The sequence below is a fragment of the Clinocottus analis genome, unplaced genomic scaffold, assembly GCF_023055335.1.
Source record: "Clinocottus analis isolate CAN_PGR_092001 unplaced genomic scaffold, fCliAna1.0.p SCAF_6, whole genome shotgun sequence".
In the NCBI taxonomy this organism is placed as follows: domain Eukaryota; kingdom Metazoa; phylum Chordata; class Actinopteri; order Perciformes; family Cottidae; genus Clinocottus; species Clinocottus analis.
Window position 1 is genome coordinate 9,059,181 of NW_027176218.1, and position 20,452 is coordinate 9,079,632.

General features: G+C 42.8%; 1 protein-coding gene across 1 annotated transcript; it reads left to right on the forward strand.

Annotated features, from left to right (window-relative positions):
* Positions 1-1,146: 1,146 nt before the first annotated feature.
* On the forward strand, positions 1,147-19,519 carry klf13 (Kruppel like factor 13). The gene is made up of 2 exons (XM_068602693.1): positions 1,147-2,010; positions 12,889-19,519. The coding sequence occupies exons 1-2, from the start codon at positions 1,533-1,535 to the stop codon at positions 13,203-13,205; spliced, it is 795 nt and encodes a 264-aa protein (XP_068458794.1). The 5' UTR covers positions 1,147-1,532; the 3' UTR covers positions 13,206-19,519.
* Positions 19,520-20,452: the final 933 nt, after the last annotated feature.

Consider the following 20,452-nt stretch of genomic DNA (forward strand, 5'->3'; position numbering starts at 1 on the left):
TACCACCATGAAATGAAGGATTGTCTAATAATGACACAACCTCCATAACGCACAACTTTGACTCTTTCCTCCCCACAATGGTGTCACTTGTCTCTTGCTGGAGGATAAATTGAAGAAGACACGGCCTGTGTTGGCTGGCTGTGTTTCAATTGGCAGAGACCACAGAGTTGCTCAGAGGAGGGGTTTGAGGTGAATCGCTAGTTTGCTGAAAGGAAGCTGCCGTCTTCAAAAGAAATGTACAAGCTGTTGACGTTACATTGAGCAGAATAATTATCTTGAAAATAGGTCATAATCAAAAAGCATCCTGAATGTCTTTTTTGATTTTTCAAAAACAGACATCACTTTTTATTTCTGTCTGTCATATGCATTTAAACATTTAAAATAATTGAGCATTACAATAAAACAGACTGCAGTACAGTAAAGCATATATGCCTGTAATTAACAATCTAGAAATGAATTGAGAGGCTTTGAGAGGCTGTGAAGAATACTTATGTTTGGCTTGTTTAAACTTTTATCAAGCTAGACCAACGATGTGACAGTTGGAAGCATTAAAAATCTTTGCTTGTACATCGACTCGTTGGCCAATGACCTCAGAGTGTACGGGTTGCTCAAGAAGGTGACACGCTGACATTCAGACTATAAGAAGCATGTTGCTGATGATGAACTGCTGCCCATTTTGCAGAAAAGACAACCCCCTCAGGAAAGCTACATTAGTGATGGGTGGGCTTTTCTTCATGCTTTCCCTATTTGTGATTGAATGATATAAAACAGGGGAAGTCAATATGAATTATTTGATTACAGTTTCTCAGAGAGAGAGAGAGAGAGAGAGAGAGAGAGAGAGAGAGAGAGAGAGAGAGAGAGAGAGGCATACATATGACTAGTGGGGCAAGATACAGTTCCATTCCTCACTAAAGGTGCCCAGTACGCATTCAGAGTAGCTCGTGGTGCTGCGGAACGAAATAACCCTTCAAATAACGCATGTACTCGTCCTGAAGGTCTCTGCAGTGCAAAACCGTGTCGCCTGTGAGATACATCATCTGAATGCACGGAGGCAACCTGTGGTGAAACTTCCAAGTAACTCGTGTTGCTCGGTGCATTTGGGGACACGCAGCACCCAATGAATGAGCGGCTGCGCTGACGATGCTGCCGAGCGCTGCCGGTCGACACGCCCCCAGCATGGATACAACCAGCAGGAACAGGCGCTCAGGAGACACATCCACTATGCTGGAGAGTGTTTGAAGCCGCGATGGGAGTTAACGCATCCAAGTTTGCAGAGGTCCTGTCACCAGCGTCGTTGCACTAAACAAAGACTTCGGGTTCCTCCATTTTTTTTTTTCCTCTGAAGGAGCTTGTCTGCAATTTTTTTTTTTGTCCGAGGCGTTTCTCTCACAGGATGTTGACAATATTGGAAAGCCGGGTAGGATCATAAAGTCAGTTCTCTCTGATGACAACGACCTCCTCCTCACTATCGCCACCACACAAAGGGAACCACGGAACAAGTTTTTTCTCACGCCATCATTTTTATTTTTTGAATGTCATTAAGAAGCAGAGGGGGCTGTTTCAAAGACAAAATGGATCACTTTGCAGCAGAGTGCCTTGTTTCAATGTCCAGTCGTGCAATTGTTCACGCTCCTAAAGGGAATAGGGAGATTAAACCAGAAGCACCGTCCTCGTCTAAGAGCGGAGAGGAAAGTAAAGAACCTTTGGTGAAAGATAACTCCTCTCTTTTTGTGGTGGCGCGGATTCTGGCGGATTTTAACCAGCAGACTCCCAACAATGTTGCCGAGCAGGCAAAAATAAAGGATGAGAGCATGCCGAACCTCATAGATGATGGAAACTCTGCCACACCTACCACCATCTCCGATCCTTCGCTCAAACAAAGAGGCAAAAGATCGCGAGGTCGAACTGAGCAAGAATCACCTCAGAAAAAGCACAAATGCCACTATTCAGGTTGTGAAAAAGTTTATGGCAAATCATCCCACCTCAAAGCTCATCTAAGGACACACACAGGTCAGTTTCATTGGATGCGATTGTTTGTTGCTGTGCACATGACTTATCGTAGCTCCCTTGCCTATGTGAGAACGGATCAGTAAAACTGAGAATACTGATAAGAAGTGTGGTTTATGTAACATCCAGCCCGATATGTAGGCTACAGAGGGGGACTGACTGCTGTGTTTCCTTACAGTCATGTGTGTAGGCTGGACATTCACGGATCCACCCTTTTGGAATAATCGACACACACACACACACACACACACACACACACACACACACACACACACACACACACACACACACACACACACACACACACACACACACACACAGTAGCCTAGAGTAAAAGCCAGAATTGGTGCATGTAGTTTCACAATTGCATTGTTCCTTAAGTTGTATGAACTTTGTGTAATGTTCTTTTATATTCGGGAGAGGGAGGGAGTCACACATTGTGCCACTCCCACTCAAGCCTCTGAGCTTTGTCACTGCTTTCCTCTTGCAACCCCCCCCTCCTTCCTGCGTTGGACAGTATGTACAAACCGAACCTGCAGTGCAAGTGCTGAACGAAATTACACGGATCAGGTTTCCAGTCTTCTTCCGCGCGTACTTATTAAAGCCAACTCTGGCGACACGAGAGAGAGAAACAACAATGCGCACATCACAGAATAAGCCAAGTGTGCACAAACATTGGCATGCAAAAAGTTTTCAAGACCGATCCCGTTTGTGTACCGTCGCCCTGCGGATTGAAGGGCTATCAAAGGCGCTCCACATCAGCAATGTGATGCGTTTGGCTTTCTTGAAGGTCCATACCTCCGTATTTGCTCTTTGCATTCCGCAGGATAGGCTACTGAGAGGGGGGGAAGATGTGGATCGACTCAAATTGAGGGGGTTGATACGAGCTGTGCAGTCGCCTGTCTGCCCAAAGCCCTTTGTTGTGATGTGCCACACCCCCGCTAGACAGACTGCCAGCTGATCTGGCCAGCAACAGACTCAGCTAGCTGAGCCTCGACTGAGGAGCCTCTCCCTCTCTCTGCTCTGTAGACTGCAGCTCTCACTCCCTCTTCCCGCCGCTGTCCCCATTCTTCTTCTTCTCTCTCTCTCTCTCTCTCTCTCTCTCTCTCTCTCTCTCTCTCTCTCTCTCTCTCTCTCACGCATGCACGCGCATCCACACAGGCGCGCGCGCAAACACACGTAAACGTACACACACACACGCGCGCGCGTACATCAGCCTGACAGCCCAGAAACAAAACACATCTCTTTGGTTCACACAAGAAACGCCCTCATGTGAACAGCTTGACCCAGCTTGACCCATATTTAAGTCATATATACATTTAATTTCACAGAAATGTGTGCAAGAAAAACACATCACCAAAAAATATGCGGGGACCTTTTAGACATTGAGTCCCCTCTATTTTTTGCAAAATTCACCCCCTCATTTGTCTGAAAATAAAAAAATCAGTGACCCATCCTTACATGGGTACATTCTTGTCTCTATTCCTCTCTCCTCATCTGCCTTTGTATTAGAATATACTTCCCCGCCTGTCTTTGTGTCTGTGTATGACCAGATGTATTATCCTTTGGAAGAATTTCATATTGATGCCAAATGTGATTAAAAAAACAAAGCACAATAAAGCTGTAATAAGACACACCTGCTATATGGTGATTTTGTTCTCTCATAGATTAGTCCAATTGTATTAATTCCTATTAAGAATAGTATCACAACGTTGTATTTGTCTGTTGCAGCTTGGTGCAGTAGTGTATAATCAGTGTTAGTCAACAGGAATGAGACACCGATTTGATTTATAGATATAGATAAAGTAGTCCATAATATTCCAGTATTATTATTTAAATGGAGGGCATAAAATGCCTGTGTCTCCTACACTGATTATTTTAGTGCAGTTTTTTTATTGTCTATCATCCCTGCCCATGTCTCTTTTCCCTTTAAGCCATTCATTTCTTTAGGGACTCATTCCTATGGCTTTGTGATTGGTCTGTGTCCTATAATGTTTTATATAAGATGTCTACTTATTTGACTGGACTGTGAGAGAACGTGAGTCATCTTAGTTCAGCTTCCTTGTCCAAAACTTGCAGTGGTGCTCTCAGAGAGCCAGCCTCCGGTGCTCACTGTGCTCCCCTTCAGTCCCGACCATGTGTTTTTAGAGCAGATATTCTTCTCCCTCTGTATAAGCCCAGCCCTTGTCTCTTTTCCCATTAATTAAGCCTTTTTTTCTTCTTCTTTCGCCTGCCTCTCTGTTTGCATGCGCTTTGGCGTCTCGTTTCTCGATTGGTTTGTGTCCCGTACATTCTGATAATAATGTCTCTTTCTGCATATTTGATTGGATAGTCTCAGAATGTGGTCATCTGAGTTCACGCAGGCTGCCTCAGCCAACCTTGCAGTGCTTCCACAGAGCCAGACTCTCAGTGAGCTTCCCTTCAGCCCCTACTAGCAGAGTCAGGAGAGAATGGATTCCAGCTCAGTCTGTCTCGGCCAAACACCGCTATCTAATTGAGGGAGGGAAACACTGTTATTGACTCTCAACAAAGAGCCAGGGACAAGGCGTCCTCGCCCAACTTCTTTAACGCTCAAAGCCTTTTGTGTGTGTGTGTGTGTGTGTGTGTGTGTGTGTGTGTGTGTGTGTGTGTGTGTGTGTGTGTGTGTGTGTGTGTGTGTGTGTGTGTGTGTGTGTGTGCGTGTGCGTGTCTGTGTCTGATTTGTCAGAGTGTAAGAGGAGCTGAAACCTGAGATACATTGTTTTTTTATGCAGTGTCTGCAGTCCATAAGAACAGCAATCCAGTTACAGCTCAAAATGTACTTTACTTATTACTAATATCAGCCAGTAAACTGCATCTTATCTTTTGTCAACTATTGAAACATTTGTATGGGTCAGCTTACAAATGTGTTACCTTAGCCATGAAGATATATTCAGCTTAATTTGCTCCTCTGATAAGTTTTATTCTGCCACTCCAGTACAATTAAGTGACTAAAAGTATTCAAAGCATCATTTACAAAACAAACTCAACAGCAATGGGGTTTTCAGGAATTAATATACAGCATAGTTCACAGACCTTGTTGTGAACAATTTTCTTGAGATATAAAAAATGAATTAGGCCTATAGATTATCCTGAGCAACTAGGAACTATCTCCCTTCAAGGTATTAAACACTACCCGGTTTAGAGTCTCCTGAAGTGGGTTCACAAAAGTGTCTTCACATTGTAAGAGGGACGTCGGGATGCAGGAGACATGTGGGAACACGTTGAATTTAAATCGCTCATTATACTGCATTGAGTTTGATGGCGAGGAATCTCCACAGTTCGGGGCACTGAGGTTACCAGACAGCTTTTGTCTGGGCTCTTGGTTTGGGGGGTGGAGCTTTTCTCCGACATGCACTTATCTTCTAGTGTGGAAAATGCCGTCATGTAATGCAGATCAACTCAGTTTTAAATTGAACAAATGAAGGTCATATACATGAAACTGACCCTTATTCTTTCTGAAGACTATACCCAGCACCAGCTGGATTCTTTTCATTCATTCTTTGTCAACTCTTTGTCTTAAGACGCATAACCGACTTTCCCAAGAGGTGTCCTGTGGTCACGAAGTACATGGTGTTCTCTGTGAAGCCTCATTACTCTGCTCTGGTCGAGTCATGCAGATGACCATCTCAAAAGGGGAGATGGCCCCTGACAAGCTCATTACAAGTCTTCTTCAGACTGAACAGCCTGGGCCCTCTGTGCCCCCCACAGCTGGGCCTCACAAAAGACCATCTTGTCAGTGTCCAGGACCTTTTCGAAAACTATTTGAATCACCGGGACGAAAAGGGTCAATATTTCACGAAGACAAAGAGTCTAATGACATATTTTTCAGTTGGTTTGACGTTTTGTCTGGACCTCTTTTGTGTTCCGCTGGGGGTACATCGAATACCGCGAGATGGCTGTAAATCCCTATTCTGTCTGTTCTAAAATATCACCTGGCAGCACCGCTCCACTGTCATGTAGACCCAGTTATCAATGCATGCTTTCTATTTTCAGCCAAATAACTGTGGTTAATGACACTTTTTCAAACGGGGAAATTGTCTCAAATTCCTCATGGAAAAAGAAGCAGGAGTCTCTGATTATAAATACTGCATCTCTGCCAGGGGTTTTATATTTGGCTTCCCTGCTACACAGAGTGCACAGTGTTCCTGTGTGGCTGGTGGCACTGATGAGGTAGCAGGGTGGAGATGGGGTTTTCCTGCTCTTGCTAGAGCCTGACCTTGGCACAGCAATGGGTGCAAACTCTACTGGGGCACAAGAGGTCAGTCTGTCTACCTGCCACACGGCAGGATTTCCAACATCCCACCCAGTTGAGCCATTCTTCTCCTGTTGTGTAATAAAACAACGACCCCTCTGGCAATATGCTCACAGTTTCCATTTGTCCCCATTCTGGTGACTTAATCAGTCCATCTACCACTGTGGTCTGGACTAAAATATTTTAAGTATTTAATGGATTGCCATGAGTTTTTTGTACGGACATTAATGGTCCACAGATGGACTTCACTGACTTTGGGGATCCACTGACCTTTCCTCTTGACCCACTAGTCAGTTTCCACTGGTCTAGTCTCAACACCTAATAAGTGCTCAATGCACATTTCAGCCTAAATAAATCCCCACAGATCTGCTACTTTAGACTCGTAGTCTTAGTGATGCGTTTTCTTCTACTGCAAGATAACACATTTGCCTGTGAAGGCAACGTGTAGCAGTACACTATGTGTCAAATGGAAACAAGGCATTAGTCAAATCTACTTTATCCTCGGGATGTAAATAAACCAAACTGGAGCCACCATCTTGCCTGCTCTAATCCTTAGGCACAGCGTTCCTGCTCCAGACATCTCTGAGGCACATGCTGTCCACATGCTATCTTATATGGACACATAAAGCTCACAGTAGGATAGTTCCTCACTAATGTTGGAATGTAAATCTAATAGAACTGATTGAACAGCATGCATGATGGATACTCCTAATACTAACAGGCCTTTGCCGGCAGTTCCCTGGCTTTGTTGCTTTCAGTGGCTCACAGGGCTCATGTATTCTTTAGTCGGCTTTGGAGTAGTTCTATAAAAGCGTCTCTGTCTATTCCCCCACCAGCCCCTCCCATCTTCTCCAGCCTGCAAAGCAAAATAGGTGCTGAAGCATTTTGTGTCGTGAGGCCCGGCCACGGCTTGTGGCGTGGTGTTGATTACCCGCGGCAGGAAGAGAGGGATACAGACCTGTGGAGCATTTTTTCACCTCTCCTGTTCACACACCACCAACTGCATCTCACATGCAAGGGAGGGATCTGCAGTACAAAGATGGAGAATATACAGTGCGGCAGGGTGGGGGGTGGGGTAAGATACCGGGATATCCACTGTCAATGCCCTCCATTGATGTAGGTCATTTATTCAGCTGCATCTGCAGCTAATCTGATTAAGGTTCGAAGGGCTGTGACCTCTGCAGCAGAGAACACCCCTGTCAGCCCGGCACTCACAGGGTCCTATCTGAGATCGAGACTGACTGTATCCACTGTGTTGAGCTCAGTTCAACTGGAATAAGGGTAATAAGGCTTTGGAGCTAATGTCAGAGGGAGTGTTTTGTCTCTAGTTGGTCTGTTATGTTCCCTGCGGTATGTAAGGTGTGTTCTTTTTCTCTGTGTGATTAATCAGACTGTGGGAGACCACAACACAAGGGTGTGGCACTGGGTACAAGATGAGGAGTATTTTTTGGAGTCTTGTGGGGGAAGGAGGGCATAAGCCTTTTTCTCTGTAAGACACGGAAATATCGTTCTTCCACTTGCCGCCAGAGTGTCAGGTATAACATTGGATAGCTGGCACTATTTTCAGCCTGTATCTCCTCTTACTGCAGTGTGGTGAGGCCTCTCACGATCTGCAGGGCTATGACTCTTTGTGTAATGCTGGTTGGTGTCTATCCCTTTTGAGTTACAGTGTCAGACTCCATCAGTGGAATGAGCTGGCGTTGTAATGTGTGAGTAAGAGTCACAGATGATGGGGCATCCCTACTCCCACCTGCTTTTGCAGACCAACTGTAAACCCATTAATGGCTGCAGCTGTTTGAATGTCTTTGGTTAACCAGGGTTTAAAAGATAAGGAGACTACCTGTAACACATCATGGTTGCAGGTTGTTTTAGCATGCACACTCAAGGCTGAAAGAGAGTGCCCACTCTAACTAATTGAGGCCATTGTGATGAGCTGGTCAATACAGGCGGGCTACCCTTACCTTTCCCCGAAAGAGTTAAGGGGATGGATGAAGTGATGTATGGTTAAGTGTGTGCAGGAATCAGACGCTCACACCCGACCCAGCTCCGTGTCTCCGGGTGAATGTCAATAACCCTGTGCAGTGCAGACCAGGGGGAGTGAGTTACGGTTAGTACGCACAGCCTGTCTGATTAAAATGCATTACAGGAGTGCCTTTCCTGCTGGGAGCTAGGTTGCTGCTATTGTTCACAACCAGCCATAAACCCAAAAGGGGCAGCATGCTATTCAACGACAAGCAAGGTCCCTCTCAATAAAGACAAAAGATGAGAATAGATCAAATCCTCCCGGTTTTCTGAGCTTTTTTCCAAACTTGAGACAGTCCTCATCACGAGCACCTGACCCCTTCGAGTCTCCTCTATTTCTCCTGCAGTAACTACGTATTCTTGTTTGAAACAAAGTCTAAATGAAGCTTCTAAAAACATGTTTTGATAGAAAGATTTTCTTAGTAATTTGACTTCTTTCAAAGATTTGCCTTAGACAAGTACCCATGTAAACAGAAATGTGTCACATAAAGTATTGTCTATTTTTAATCTCCACAGACCACAGAACTTTGTTGTTATTTTTGCACACGCAAAGCCAGCATATACTGCTGCATGAGCAATGAAAAGAGGAGCTGCAAAAGCCATAATGTATATGCATTGCTCTGCATACACACGTCTGTTTCAGATCATTTTGGCGTGTGATGGTGATTTTAGAGGTAGAGGCTGGGTTCGGTTTGGCTAGCCCTGTCTGCTTCAGTTTATGCTGATGAGGGACGCAGTCATTTTAGTATTACCCCAAATCCCACGAATCGTTGTCTGCTGGCTCCTGGTTGGTTACAGGTCATAGTCTGTTGTAAACATTCAACCAAATTACAGGACTGTGCTGAGCCCTACCTCTTGAGTTAGTGGTGTCCCTCTCATTTCATGCTGCCAAGCTGACTGTGCCACTAAGCTAGCGCTGAAGTGAGGTGACTAAAACTCTAATGAGCTGTGATCTACAGTCTGACTCCAGTTTAACTTTCTCTGCTCGAGCTGTTTGCTTGCAAAAGCTCATGCAGCTTCAGTGTGGCCCTTGTTAATGTTCTGAGCTCTGTAAGAGATATTTCCTACTCTGGTTCCCACCGTGCAGGCGAAGCAAAGTCAACTTCAAGGTGATCTCTTATGTATCCACAGAAACTGTATTTGTTCCTCCACTCACCCTGCAGAGCTATTTACTCTAGCTCTCTTATGGCAGGCTCACATGAACGTTTCAGCTGTACAATGTGTGAGTTTGGCACATGCCTGAGGACACACCAGGAATGTTATCTGTTCTTGTTTGAAATGCTGGTAGCTGTTGGAGCAGGTGACCGAGTGGAGTTCCTGCGCCACTGCGCACGTCAAAAAGAGATTCAATCTCCCCTTTGCAGACAGCATCCCTTACAACAGGGAGACTAACTCAGATTCCATTTCTCTTAAACATTTCTGCAAAAACTGAGGAGCTGAAGATTCTTAGGTATGAATGAGAGAGTAGCAGAGATGAGCCGTTTATTTACTGACCCAGTGGCCTCGGAGAGAACAGTTATATAACAAGTGTACCTGTGACATAATCGCATTGCCTTGGAGGGGGGACACTAGCGCTTAGAAGAGATACAGTTTGGGTGCATGATGTAACTCACTTTACGGGTAACTGGGTCACTGTGTTCGTTAGGGAAGAGCTTCCTTCATTACCCCCCCCGCCCCCCTCCCTCGCCCCTCGCCCTCTGCAACTGACACATTCTGAGAAACACAAACCACACCATGGATTTGGACGCTGCCAGAGATGGGATAGCCAATCGGTGGGAGCTGGCGTCACGATTGCCTGCTGTGACAATTCATAATGGGAATAATAGCAGAGTAAGGGGAGCAGTTTACAGCATTCTACTTTCCACAGAGATGCTGAGTAATATCTGCAGTGCATTAGAATATCTTTGAGTGAGACATCCTTATACCACTGAGGCTAATAACCCCTATCATCATTTCCACTCCGGTTCAAAGCCTTTTTTCCCTAAACCTCATTGCTACCGGATAATTGGTTTTTACTTGCCCTCATGGAAATACTAATCCTCAGATTATAAAAGAAGAACTATTAATTGGGACATTGCATGTTTTGCTTTATGTTAGTGACCCTTTCATGGCTGACATTAAAGCAGCAGGATTTTTTATGCATATTCATATCGTTGACCTAAATGCCAGAAGCAATTTAGTGGGAGTCTGCAAATGGGCAGCCTATGTGTTAATTCTGCATTTTCTAAGAAGTCACTGAGCTCTAAATAATTTGATGCGTCTCTGTGAGTTGCTGTTCGATACCTGATGCGTTCACTATGACTGCATTACTGTATCAGGGAAGTTAGACTGGGTATCTCAGCCTAGCTCTCTGGTGTCTGGTTAAATATTAATGTAGTTGGATCCGTTACACTGGTTATTGAGCCTTAAGCAGCCCGCAGAGCTTAGCTCCACTTTTTAGCCAATAACTCATTTTGCAGTGCCAGGTGGCAGCACAGGCTGCTTCTCTTGCTAATAAGGTATGAAATCAGACTATCATGAGTCTCTTCAATGAGATTAGTGTCTTAGAAGTTAAATTGCCTCCTTTTCCTTCGGGTTTAGTTCAGGATGTGTAAATAGGGTCAAACATCCGCCACCTACTTGTTTTCATCAATTGTAACTAATGCAGAGCAGATGGATTGGTTCTTTGTGTGTTAACTCTTGCAGCAGAGCTAGAACAGTTTGGATGTGTTGGGAGAAAAAGGAGACAAAGCTGTGTGCAGTGTGTGTGTGTGTGTGTGTGTGTGTGTGTGTGTGTGTGTGTGTGTGTGTGTGTGTGTGTGTGTGTGTGTGTGTGTGTGTGTGTGTGTATGCAAATGTATTTATGTCCGTGACAGAGTTTACATACACTGAGCCTGCAGGTTCTGTAGTGGGCAGGGCTGACTGAGTTTGTCTGGAGCTGAGGTGAGGCGTCAGAGGCAGGAACACAGACGGGGCTGTCTGGACTTGCTCTGTCTGTCTGCATGTTTTGTAACCATGCAGTATGAGTGGGGAAGGGACCGAGACTGGTAGTGCACAGAGTTCTTGTTTTTGAGACTTACAGGCATCAGGTAGCATATGACTGTGTTATGCTGAACAGCACTGTTTCCATTGTGGCCCTGAGGGAAACCACAGAACAAAAGAAATGTTTGGCAGGGCTGTTGTTATATACTTGTCATGCCTCCTATAAACATGCATGCATCTCTCTCTCTGTTCCTTTTCATGACTCAAATCCCCCAACGTGGGCGTGTACATGACGATTGACTATCCTTATTTTCAGAAAAGTGCCATAAGATTAAAAGAGTGCCGCCCTTCACTATAGTACTGCAAGGTCACGCCGGTAAAATTAGAATGCTCGATGTTGCTATTGTCAGGCAGAAACTCACTGAAATGGAACTAAATGGGATACAGTGTTATCCACGTTGGGCAGTGGATGCAGAGCGCTGCATTCAGGCTCCATGCACACTGTTTCCACATCAGCGTGGAAGTAAACCACAAGATATATATTACCATCTGGCTTTAAGTAGATTTGTGTCAAAGCCCACTTTTATTGCCTGATTGAGGGGGAAGGGTGTAATTTCCCATGTGCCGAGTCACAGATAGTTGCATGTTAGAAAATGGGCTCGGTAACCATTGTGAGTGTGATTAGCATCTGGAGCTTAGATAATTAAACTGCGTCAGCTTGTCCTGCACAGTTCCAATTTTTACTGCTCGAGTCCCATGTCTCACGACAGCCCTTTTTTATCTCACATTTTTTAATATTGAAGATTTCTTGGGTGTTTTTGATACCCTTCACTTTACTGACCTATCAGGCCCAGCAATGACCTTGTGATCATTATCCTTTAATGGCTCCATCCACTAGACACAGAAAACCACACAGCACGCTCGGGAAATGTCTGTTAGCTGTACACAACAGTCTTCTTGAATGTTTACATCATAACACTTCATAATGAGTTACTACTCTCACTGTGGTGAGCCATTTGGATCATAGTGAGCGCCAGGTGCATCACTGGGAGTTACACTCACTGGCACTATCAACAATTTGTATTTGGTTTATTGTATATACGTTACTTATATACAGTTTATTGTCCATTGTAACCAGTCCCACAACCTAAATCACACACTTTACATTCTTACCCATCATTCCCCAAGAATATTTGATTTTTAGATTTTTTTTTTTGCTCTTTTTTGCAATTTTATTCCAAGTTGTGTTACGGTCAACTTGCAGAGACTTATAGTTAGTTTGAGATAAGTAACTAAAGTGCACATAATTTCTATTTTTTTTCTGTTAATGTGACAATGTCACTGTTGCATATCAAAGCTTGGATGCTTACAAAAAAAAACATAAGTGTAAAATGCTGACTGCATAGAATGTAACAGAGGTGTGGTGTATTTGAAAAAAAGGTTACCTGCATAGGTGGTAAAATATCCAACACATGGGGATAAATTGTCCAAAATGTGTGGAAGATGGTAAGCAATAAGCAGGCGCTAAGACAAACTGAACTAACATAAAGGTTTGTTGTTCTTAATGCCAAGTTGCGATCTTCTTGTGTGAATCAACACTCTCTCCTTCCATTTGTGTGTTACAGGAGAACGACCTTTCCCATGTACTTGGCCCGACTGCAGTAAGAAGTTTGCCCGCTCAGATGAGCTGGCCCGCCACTACCGCACCCACACGGGGGAGAAGAAGTTTGGGTGCCCACTTTGTGACAAGCGCTTCATGCGCAGCGACCACCTCATGAAGCATGCGCGGCGCCACTCAGATTTCCAGCCCGGGATGCTGAAGAGGCCCCATGGCGGCTGCAGCGGCAACACCCAACGTCCCAGCTCCCTCAGCGACTACAGTCGCTCGGATGCCTCCAGCCCCACCCTCAGCCCCGCCCTCAGCCCAGCCAACTCGCCTTAAACTGAAACCCAGTCGCACTTTCTGCCTCTGACCTGCGAGGCCTGTGTTTTTGTCCTAACACTTGTGTTGCACAGTTGTCAACAACCCCCCTTTTGCTATTCCTGCGCTTGCTGTGGTGTACCATACTGTACATAACTGCTTATTGTAGTGCAATTACTTGTGTGATCCTAAAAGAAGGTAATGCCTTTCCCAGATGGCAATATTTACATTCTGTACCATATGTCTGTATTTTTTTAGCTTCTGATCATGGCTAGTTGTCCAATGTATGTTCTCAGTCAGCTAAACAAGGTTTAGAAGAAGAAAAAACAGACAACAGACCCTGACAAGTCATATCAAAATGGGGTTTTCTTTGATTTATTTGAACGGGTGAGGAGTAGGGGTTCACACACACACACCTCAGGATTGAAGACAGTTGCTATTTCTGTAATACCACAGTACTTCACAGTACTCACATTGACTGCACAATATACTCATCACTTTACTCTGAAATTCAACAGGGGTTGAATTTTACGCCCTGCTCAGGGATGGCCTTGTTAGCTTGAAAGAATGAACACGGAGAAGAGAAACATACAGTACATATATAGCAGCCTTACACTCAACACAATTTTGCACTCTTTGTTTTTTTTTTTGTCGAGAAAACTAGCCCTGCGGTCATACGGTCAATCGTACACAGAACTCATGTCCTCATGCTCCGGGGGGTTCATATGTAATGCAATTACTGTGTGTTAACAAGACGATCCCCAAACCTTCACCTCAGTAAACAAAATACATCTGTTGCTCCATTGCAACGTCAACATTTAGTTGCCATTACACTGGGTTGAATATGTATTTAATTAAACAGCGATGTGCAGTATATACTGTGTAAATCTGCCTAGTGGGAGGATCAGGGTTATATTGGGTTAACAGTTTTACTCAGTTTAAGAAATGTTATAGCCTTTAAATAGAGATAGTTAAGTTTTAAAGCAGCTGTTTGTGGTTTTTTATTTTTAAAGTGGCATATCATCAGCCAGTATTTCACACATAATGGACACAAAGGGGACTTTAGTTGAAACAATGTTTATCCCTCTCTGAAGCACATAGGAAAAAGTACCAAAGACAAGAGTGAATGAAAGCTTTCTATTCAGTCTTGTAAGCTGCCCTTCATTGAGGCCCGTGGCTGGTGGTTGGCAGTATCACAGGTAGAACCAGACAGCCTGCTCACTTCTCTCCTCGTGGCTCTGCCTTTCATGGCCTCCCTTAAGGAAACAGCTGCAGCCCACAAGAAGCTAGTCACAGCCCGCTGCAAGAGTGCTAACATGACATTCCTTGGGCGTGCTCCCTTGCCCATCTGGCTCTACCTGTCCTGTCAGAGAGGGGTGAAGCTCCAACTCTGCCAAATTGCATAAGGGGATTCAAATGTAGGCCAAAGTGTTGGGCAGAGTTGGGCTGCACTGCGACATGGTGGAGCACAGAACGCACAAAGCAGCTATCTGCAACAGACAGGCAAGAGAGGGCAGGTCCTGAAAAAAGGAGAAGTTTATCATGAGCCGAGCAGCACAGTGGAGGAGACACCCAGTCGCAAACACCCCGATCTCCTCCTTCTTCCTCCCTCCAACTGTCAAAACCGTAAGCAGAAAATTGGCTGTAGTTAGCGGGTTTGTTCAACCTGTAGGATAAGAGTAGGAAGAGAAGTGTATGAACAACAGTACTACCTAGACAACGCTAGCAGTGTGGGTGGGACGTACCAAACGCCATTCTAAGCACAGGGAGAAATCCTCTACTACTGCTGGAGAGTCAAATTTCACAATGCCAAGGAAAATGTCACTTCGAACTCATAGTGATAAACCAGAGGTCTAAAACAGCTGCTTTCAAACTTCTCTCTCGCAACAAGGGGGCTTTAAACTGTTGTAAAAACATTTGAACCAAAACGAACATATCAGCAAAGTGCAGTGCACCAGCCTCTCGTCGTCCTCCCTATGAAGCTCAGATGTCCCGTGAGAAAGCTGACTTGTGTTTCTAGACAGACATGCCTCAATAAGTCAGGCAAAAGGCACAGTAAACCTTCCATGGAAGCGGGAACCACTATCAAAACTGCTGCAGCCCAGCCAGTCTGTGTTATGCCTACATTTTCTTTTAATGCTTTAGCACTGTGGCCGGAAATGGTTGCATCCATGTATTTTGTTCTGTCAGACCCCTCCAGACTGTGTCATCATGAAATGCATGTGCTAGCTTTATTCTACCAGCGACTCTTGCCCTGCAGTTCAGTGCTTCACACTATATGCATGTTAACAACTGCGCCTTGGAAGAATGGAGCTTTTTTGAGGCGATCTGGCAGGTGTAAATCATGAATGGCCGGCCTTGTCCCTCGTTCTCCACAGCAGCCATCTCTCTTTAAAGTTGTGAAGAATCAACTCTGTCACATCTTCCAGAAAGAAAACATCCCTTATTTGGATCAAATGCAGTAGTTTCCGCAAAACACCACATTTTTAAAAACATGTAAAAAACAACCGTCTGTAACGTTGAAATAGTTTCCAGGCTGAAAAAGGACACTTTGAATGCCACTGATCAGCAGCTCTTTGTGAAAGAAGCACTGAGAGGCTTGTACATTTACCATTTCTGGAAAAACTCACAACAAACTCTTCAAATCGCTGTTGATCAGCTTTTTGTCGTATCTATCGATGACTCTTTTGTTTTATTTTGTCGTAGTCAATTTTTGACTTGGTTTGTAGTGTAACTTTCTCTTGCAAAAAAAAATTCTGAGTAGCTCACCCTCAAGCAGGTTTCATGAATCACTTTCGTAATCCATAATCTGTACATTTACCTCAGGGTTGACACCTGCAAAGGAGATATGGGACAGTTTGTGGATTTTGTTGTAACATCCCCCCAGTGTTTCCGGGTGCTTGGTGCTCACTGCTGGTCAGTGTCTGACCACACTAGAAACACAGGAATGCCTCCTTGCGGGGCCCAGCTCCTGCCTACAATATATTCATAACATCCTACAGTCCTGCTATGTGCCTTAGTAAAGCACTGGGCACTCTGGCACTCTTTTTAGTGAAACGCCCCTTTAAACACCGTTGACCCTTTGGTGTCAGTGGACTTACAGTAGGCAGGAAGCTCCTACCATCTGAAAATAAACTGACTGTGACAGTGTAAACATCCCAGTCTATCCATCCATCCAGACTGCACCAGTGACATATAGGCCTCCACAGGCAGAGTGTCCCATAACTTTTACTCTCACTGTACCAAATCTACTTGAATAATTCAACACAAAAGGCCATTGAACACAGTTTTGTACATGTCCATTTTTACTGTACTTGCTTTTGTTGTCAAATAATTATTATCCTTTGGAGAAAGGTGTGTAGTCAGTTAGATTTGTTTTCCGGGTTTCTTTTCTAGATTTTCCATTGTCTTCAGGTCATTTCAGCATCTCTTTCGTGTGTATATCACAGACTGTTTTTTGTCGGGCTGTTTGAAGGCACCATATTTTGTTAAAGATAATACATTTATCCCTGTAAATGGGTGTTAGCCCTTCTATCAGAAACACTTAACACTCTGTTGATGTCAGGATGCAGGTTATTGCATTTAGCCTGTTATCCAAAAATTCCTCCAAGTCAGAAAACGAAAGGATTGTTTGTGGTGATGAACGTCCTGACCTCTATGTTCGACAATTTCATATAGAGTGACTCATTTTCTTTAATATTTAGATTCTTTTGAAAGTTTTCCATAAGGATAGAGACCACAGCATTGTGAGTTAGCAATGTAGTCATAATTTTGTATTATTGTTTTATTTGTCTTATATAAAATGCTTGTATATTTTTTAAAAATCATACCTCTTGAAATATTTGACTTTTGTTGTACCTTCATATCTTTTCAAAACATCCATCATGTAGCTTATGTTTGCTTGATGAGTAGCACAAATAGTTAGTGGTTGTATTTTTCCCTACTTGAATGAAGAAAGTAAAACAGAAAAGAAAACAGAAACTTGTTTTCCTGTAAAACAAACAACAAAAAAAGCATTGGGCAAAATTTGATATAATCATCCCATGTTGTCAGGGTCTTGCACATCTTTGTAGATTAAAAATGTAATCTTTCCAGGAAACAATAATAAAACCTTATTTTTATTATTTTATGTTACACAGATATTTAATACACCCCTCTACTGAGCTCCATATATGTATCTTAGTTTAACCATTTTCTACATGAGGGATGATGTAAACTGTAAATTACTTTGACGAAACTCCACTTCAGCATTTTTTAATCCAACATTATGATTGTAATCCCAGTAACATTACAGCTTTGGACTTCTGTCAAAGAAAAACAACAAAATGGAAACACAAGGTTTCTACAACATGCTAACGGTGTACCAGTTAATATGTTATTCTGCTAATTGTAAAATGATCTTATAGTGAATTGGTTGCTGCCTAGTATGTAAAGAACTAACATGAATCTTATTTTTTTAAATCATATTAATTACATAAATATATCACTGATCAGATCGTCCCATCTTCATGACTGGTCTCAGTGTGCAAGCATGTCCGATGCAAATGTGTGCCAAAACTATAATGGTAACTTCATAAAGATACAAAAGGTGAGGGTAAAAAAATCTAGCTACTATCAGACATTTAACAAACGTGTACAGTTTTATAAAGTGTGACATGTTTTTATGTAATGTACAGGATTTAAAGAAGCAACTCTGCATATTTGATATGCAAGTGCTCTAAGTTAAATAATTATTTTCTGCTTTATGTAAACATTTTGTTTGTGTAGCTTTGTTTTCATTTGGTTCTTGTTATTTAATTTTTACTTTTTTTTTGCTGTACAATATTCTAGCAATGTATTATGGCTTATTGCAGGTATTTTTTTTGACAAAAACAATCTTAATGATGATGAACGCCCAACCATTCCAAAGGATTGAAAATTGCATTTGCTATAAATGTGCTGCTTTCATGGACCAGATGCATTTTTGTAGGTTTAAGAATCAAAGTCTGTCTTGACTGTGAGGTTTTACACATTGTGAGTTGTGCACAAGGTACGTTTCTCATTGTCAACATTTCCCAGGTTGAATCTCTCCTTCCTACTCTGCAGGCTCTGTGGGCTAAGCCAATTTGAATGAACAACATGCATGCAATATTTTAGTTAAATATTATAATATGTAATATTTAAAAGACAAGGACATGCCAATACGTGTCCTCCCTTATGACTAAGCCCCAATGCTCGGGGAGTAATGTTTTAAGAGGCCGCCATGACAGGAGAGAGTGGTTCTTCAGAGCGAGAAGTAGTGTTGAGTTCTCGCAGCTCATCAAAGGCTCCACAGTTACAAGTTGTTACCAAAGGCTATGAAGGGAAAGATGAATGTGGCAGTAACTTTGAACCCAACCCAGTTTGGACATTTGGGTTCAACTTTATATGCTGTAAGTGTTGATCAATGGATGTTGTGCTTGATATGGACCTTTTTCTACATCTCAAATAAGCAACTTTTGTTTTTCTTTTTTTCTTTTCAAATCACTTGAATGAACAAAACCTGTTAAATCTTACGAGCAAACTAATTCTGACTGAGTAAAAAGACGAGAAACAAAGGAGACAGAGTGAGTAGGAACATGCAGTTCAGTAGACCACACCTGGCAGTACCCTTCACTGACCATGTGGTCTTGCTTGACTGCCCAAACAGACACTGTGCGGCATTTGCTCTTTACTGTAGAAATGCATGCCGACAAAAAAAAAGTCTTTTGCTCAAGCTTGGAATATTTTTGCCCATAACAGACTAGTCTGTTCCAGGTTATGCAGCACGCAGTGCTGTGAATGACCTCCCTTTAATTACGAAGAGAGCCACCCACCAGCCTGTTGGTTTGGTTTCCTGTACCTGTTTGTCCTCAGTGTACCTCCTCAGTGTAATGTTGCTCTCTTGATACCTCTGTGTGTTTGTCCTCTGCCCATCACCATCAGTTGCCTGTTGTAGTGACTCCATGGTGCTGCTTCCCCTTTCAGCACCAGTATAATCTAATCTGTAAATAACTCTCGACTCAGCTATGGCCAGTACATTTTCTTATGACCTCACTCTAACCTTCAGGTGTCATTTTGTTTTTTCTCTCAGCAAACCAAAATCACTACATTCAAGTATTACAGTTGTACAGTTCCTCGGATTCTACACACATTTAATGTGCTGGTCTTAGCTGCTCTGCTGTACCTTTTTATGGCATTATTTTCTACATGTTAGACAATATATTGTGACCATGTCCTATGCAAATATGAAAAATAACAGATTGTTGAATAATGTATGTTGTCATAACTTGTATGCATGATATAGTGAAGTTTACATTTGGAAATAAATTCATAAAATAAGCAGCTAAAATGTTTCCTTTTCTGTTTCAGTGATACAGTGATGATTGTGTAACTTTTGGAATAATGATGAATGCTAAGACAGCATCAGAAGCATTTTGTAGGAATTAGTGGTTCTCAATTGGGGTACGTGTAACCCTGAGGTAGTGAAGGCACTCCAGGGGATACGTGAGATTTAAAAAAAAAAAATTTAAAATGAGCATCCATTAAAAAATCCTTTAAACATAATTATTTCATAAATATTTATAACTAAGTTCATAAAAGTAATTGTATACATTCTTTTTTAAATCAGAAACTGATTTTGTTTAACCAAAAATGCTTTGGTTACCTGGTTAGGAGGTACTCAGTTCAAAAAGATATTTCACAGAGGAAACAGGTTGAGAACTATGAAAAATGAGATACACATTAATTGGTGAACTTCAGCGCTACTGGGAGGCTTTGAGAGAGCCATGCATGCTGTTTCCAGTCTTTTACGCTGTATATATTTACCGTTCAGATAAAAAAGTGGTATAAATATTCCCATCTAATTCTCAGCAAGAAATGAAATGGCAACTAGATGTAAGAACAGCTTGTTATGTTAAATTATGCTACTGACATAATCTAACATAACAAGCTGTTGAGTGCATTTCATTGCTTATAATTTTAACATTATAATTTTAGAGTGTGTTTTTTTTCCAGATATCAGAACCCACCAAAAGAGGTTCCTTGTGTATAAGTGAAAGTATTGTAAACATTAGAGCAGAGTTACAGCAGAGCGCTGCAGTGTGCCATGTGCTTCAGTATTATTCTTGCAACAGGAAGTACACCTTGTTCCCACAGTTCACCCATGCAAATATTTACAGTAACTGCTGAGGTATCAACAATGGGCGGGGCACCAAATGCTGGGGACTCCTTCCTTCCTCATTGTGTTTCAGGCCAGATAGACTGATCAT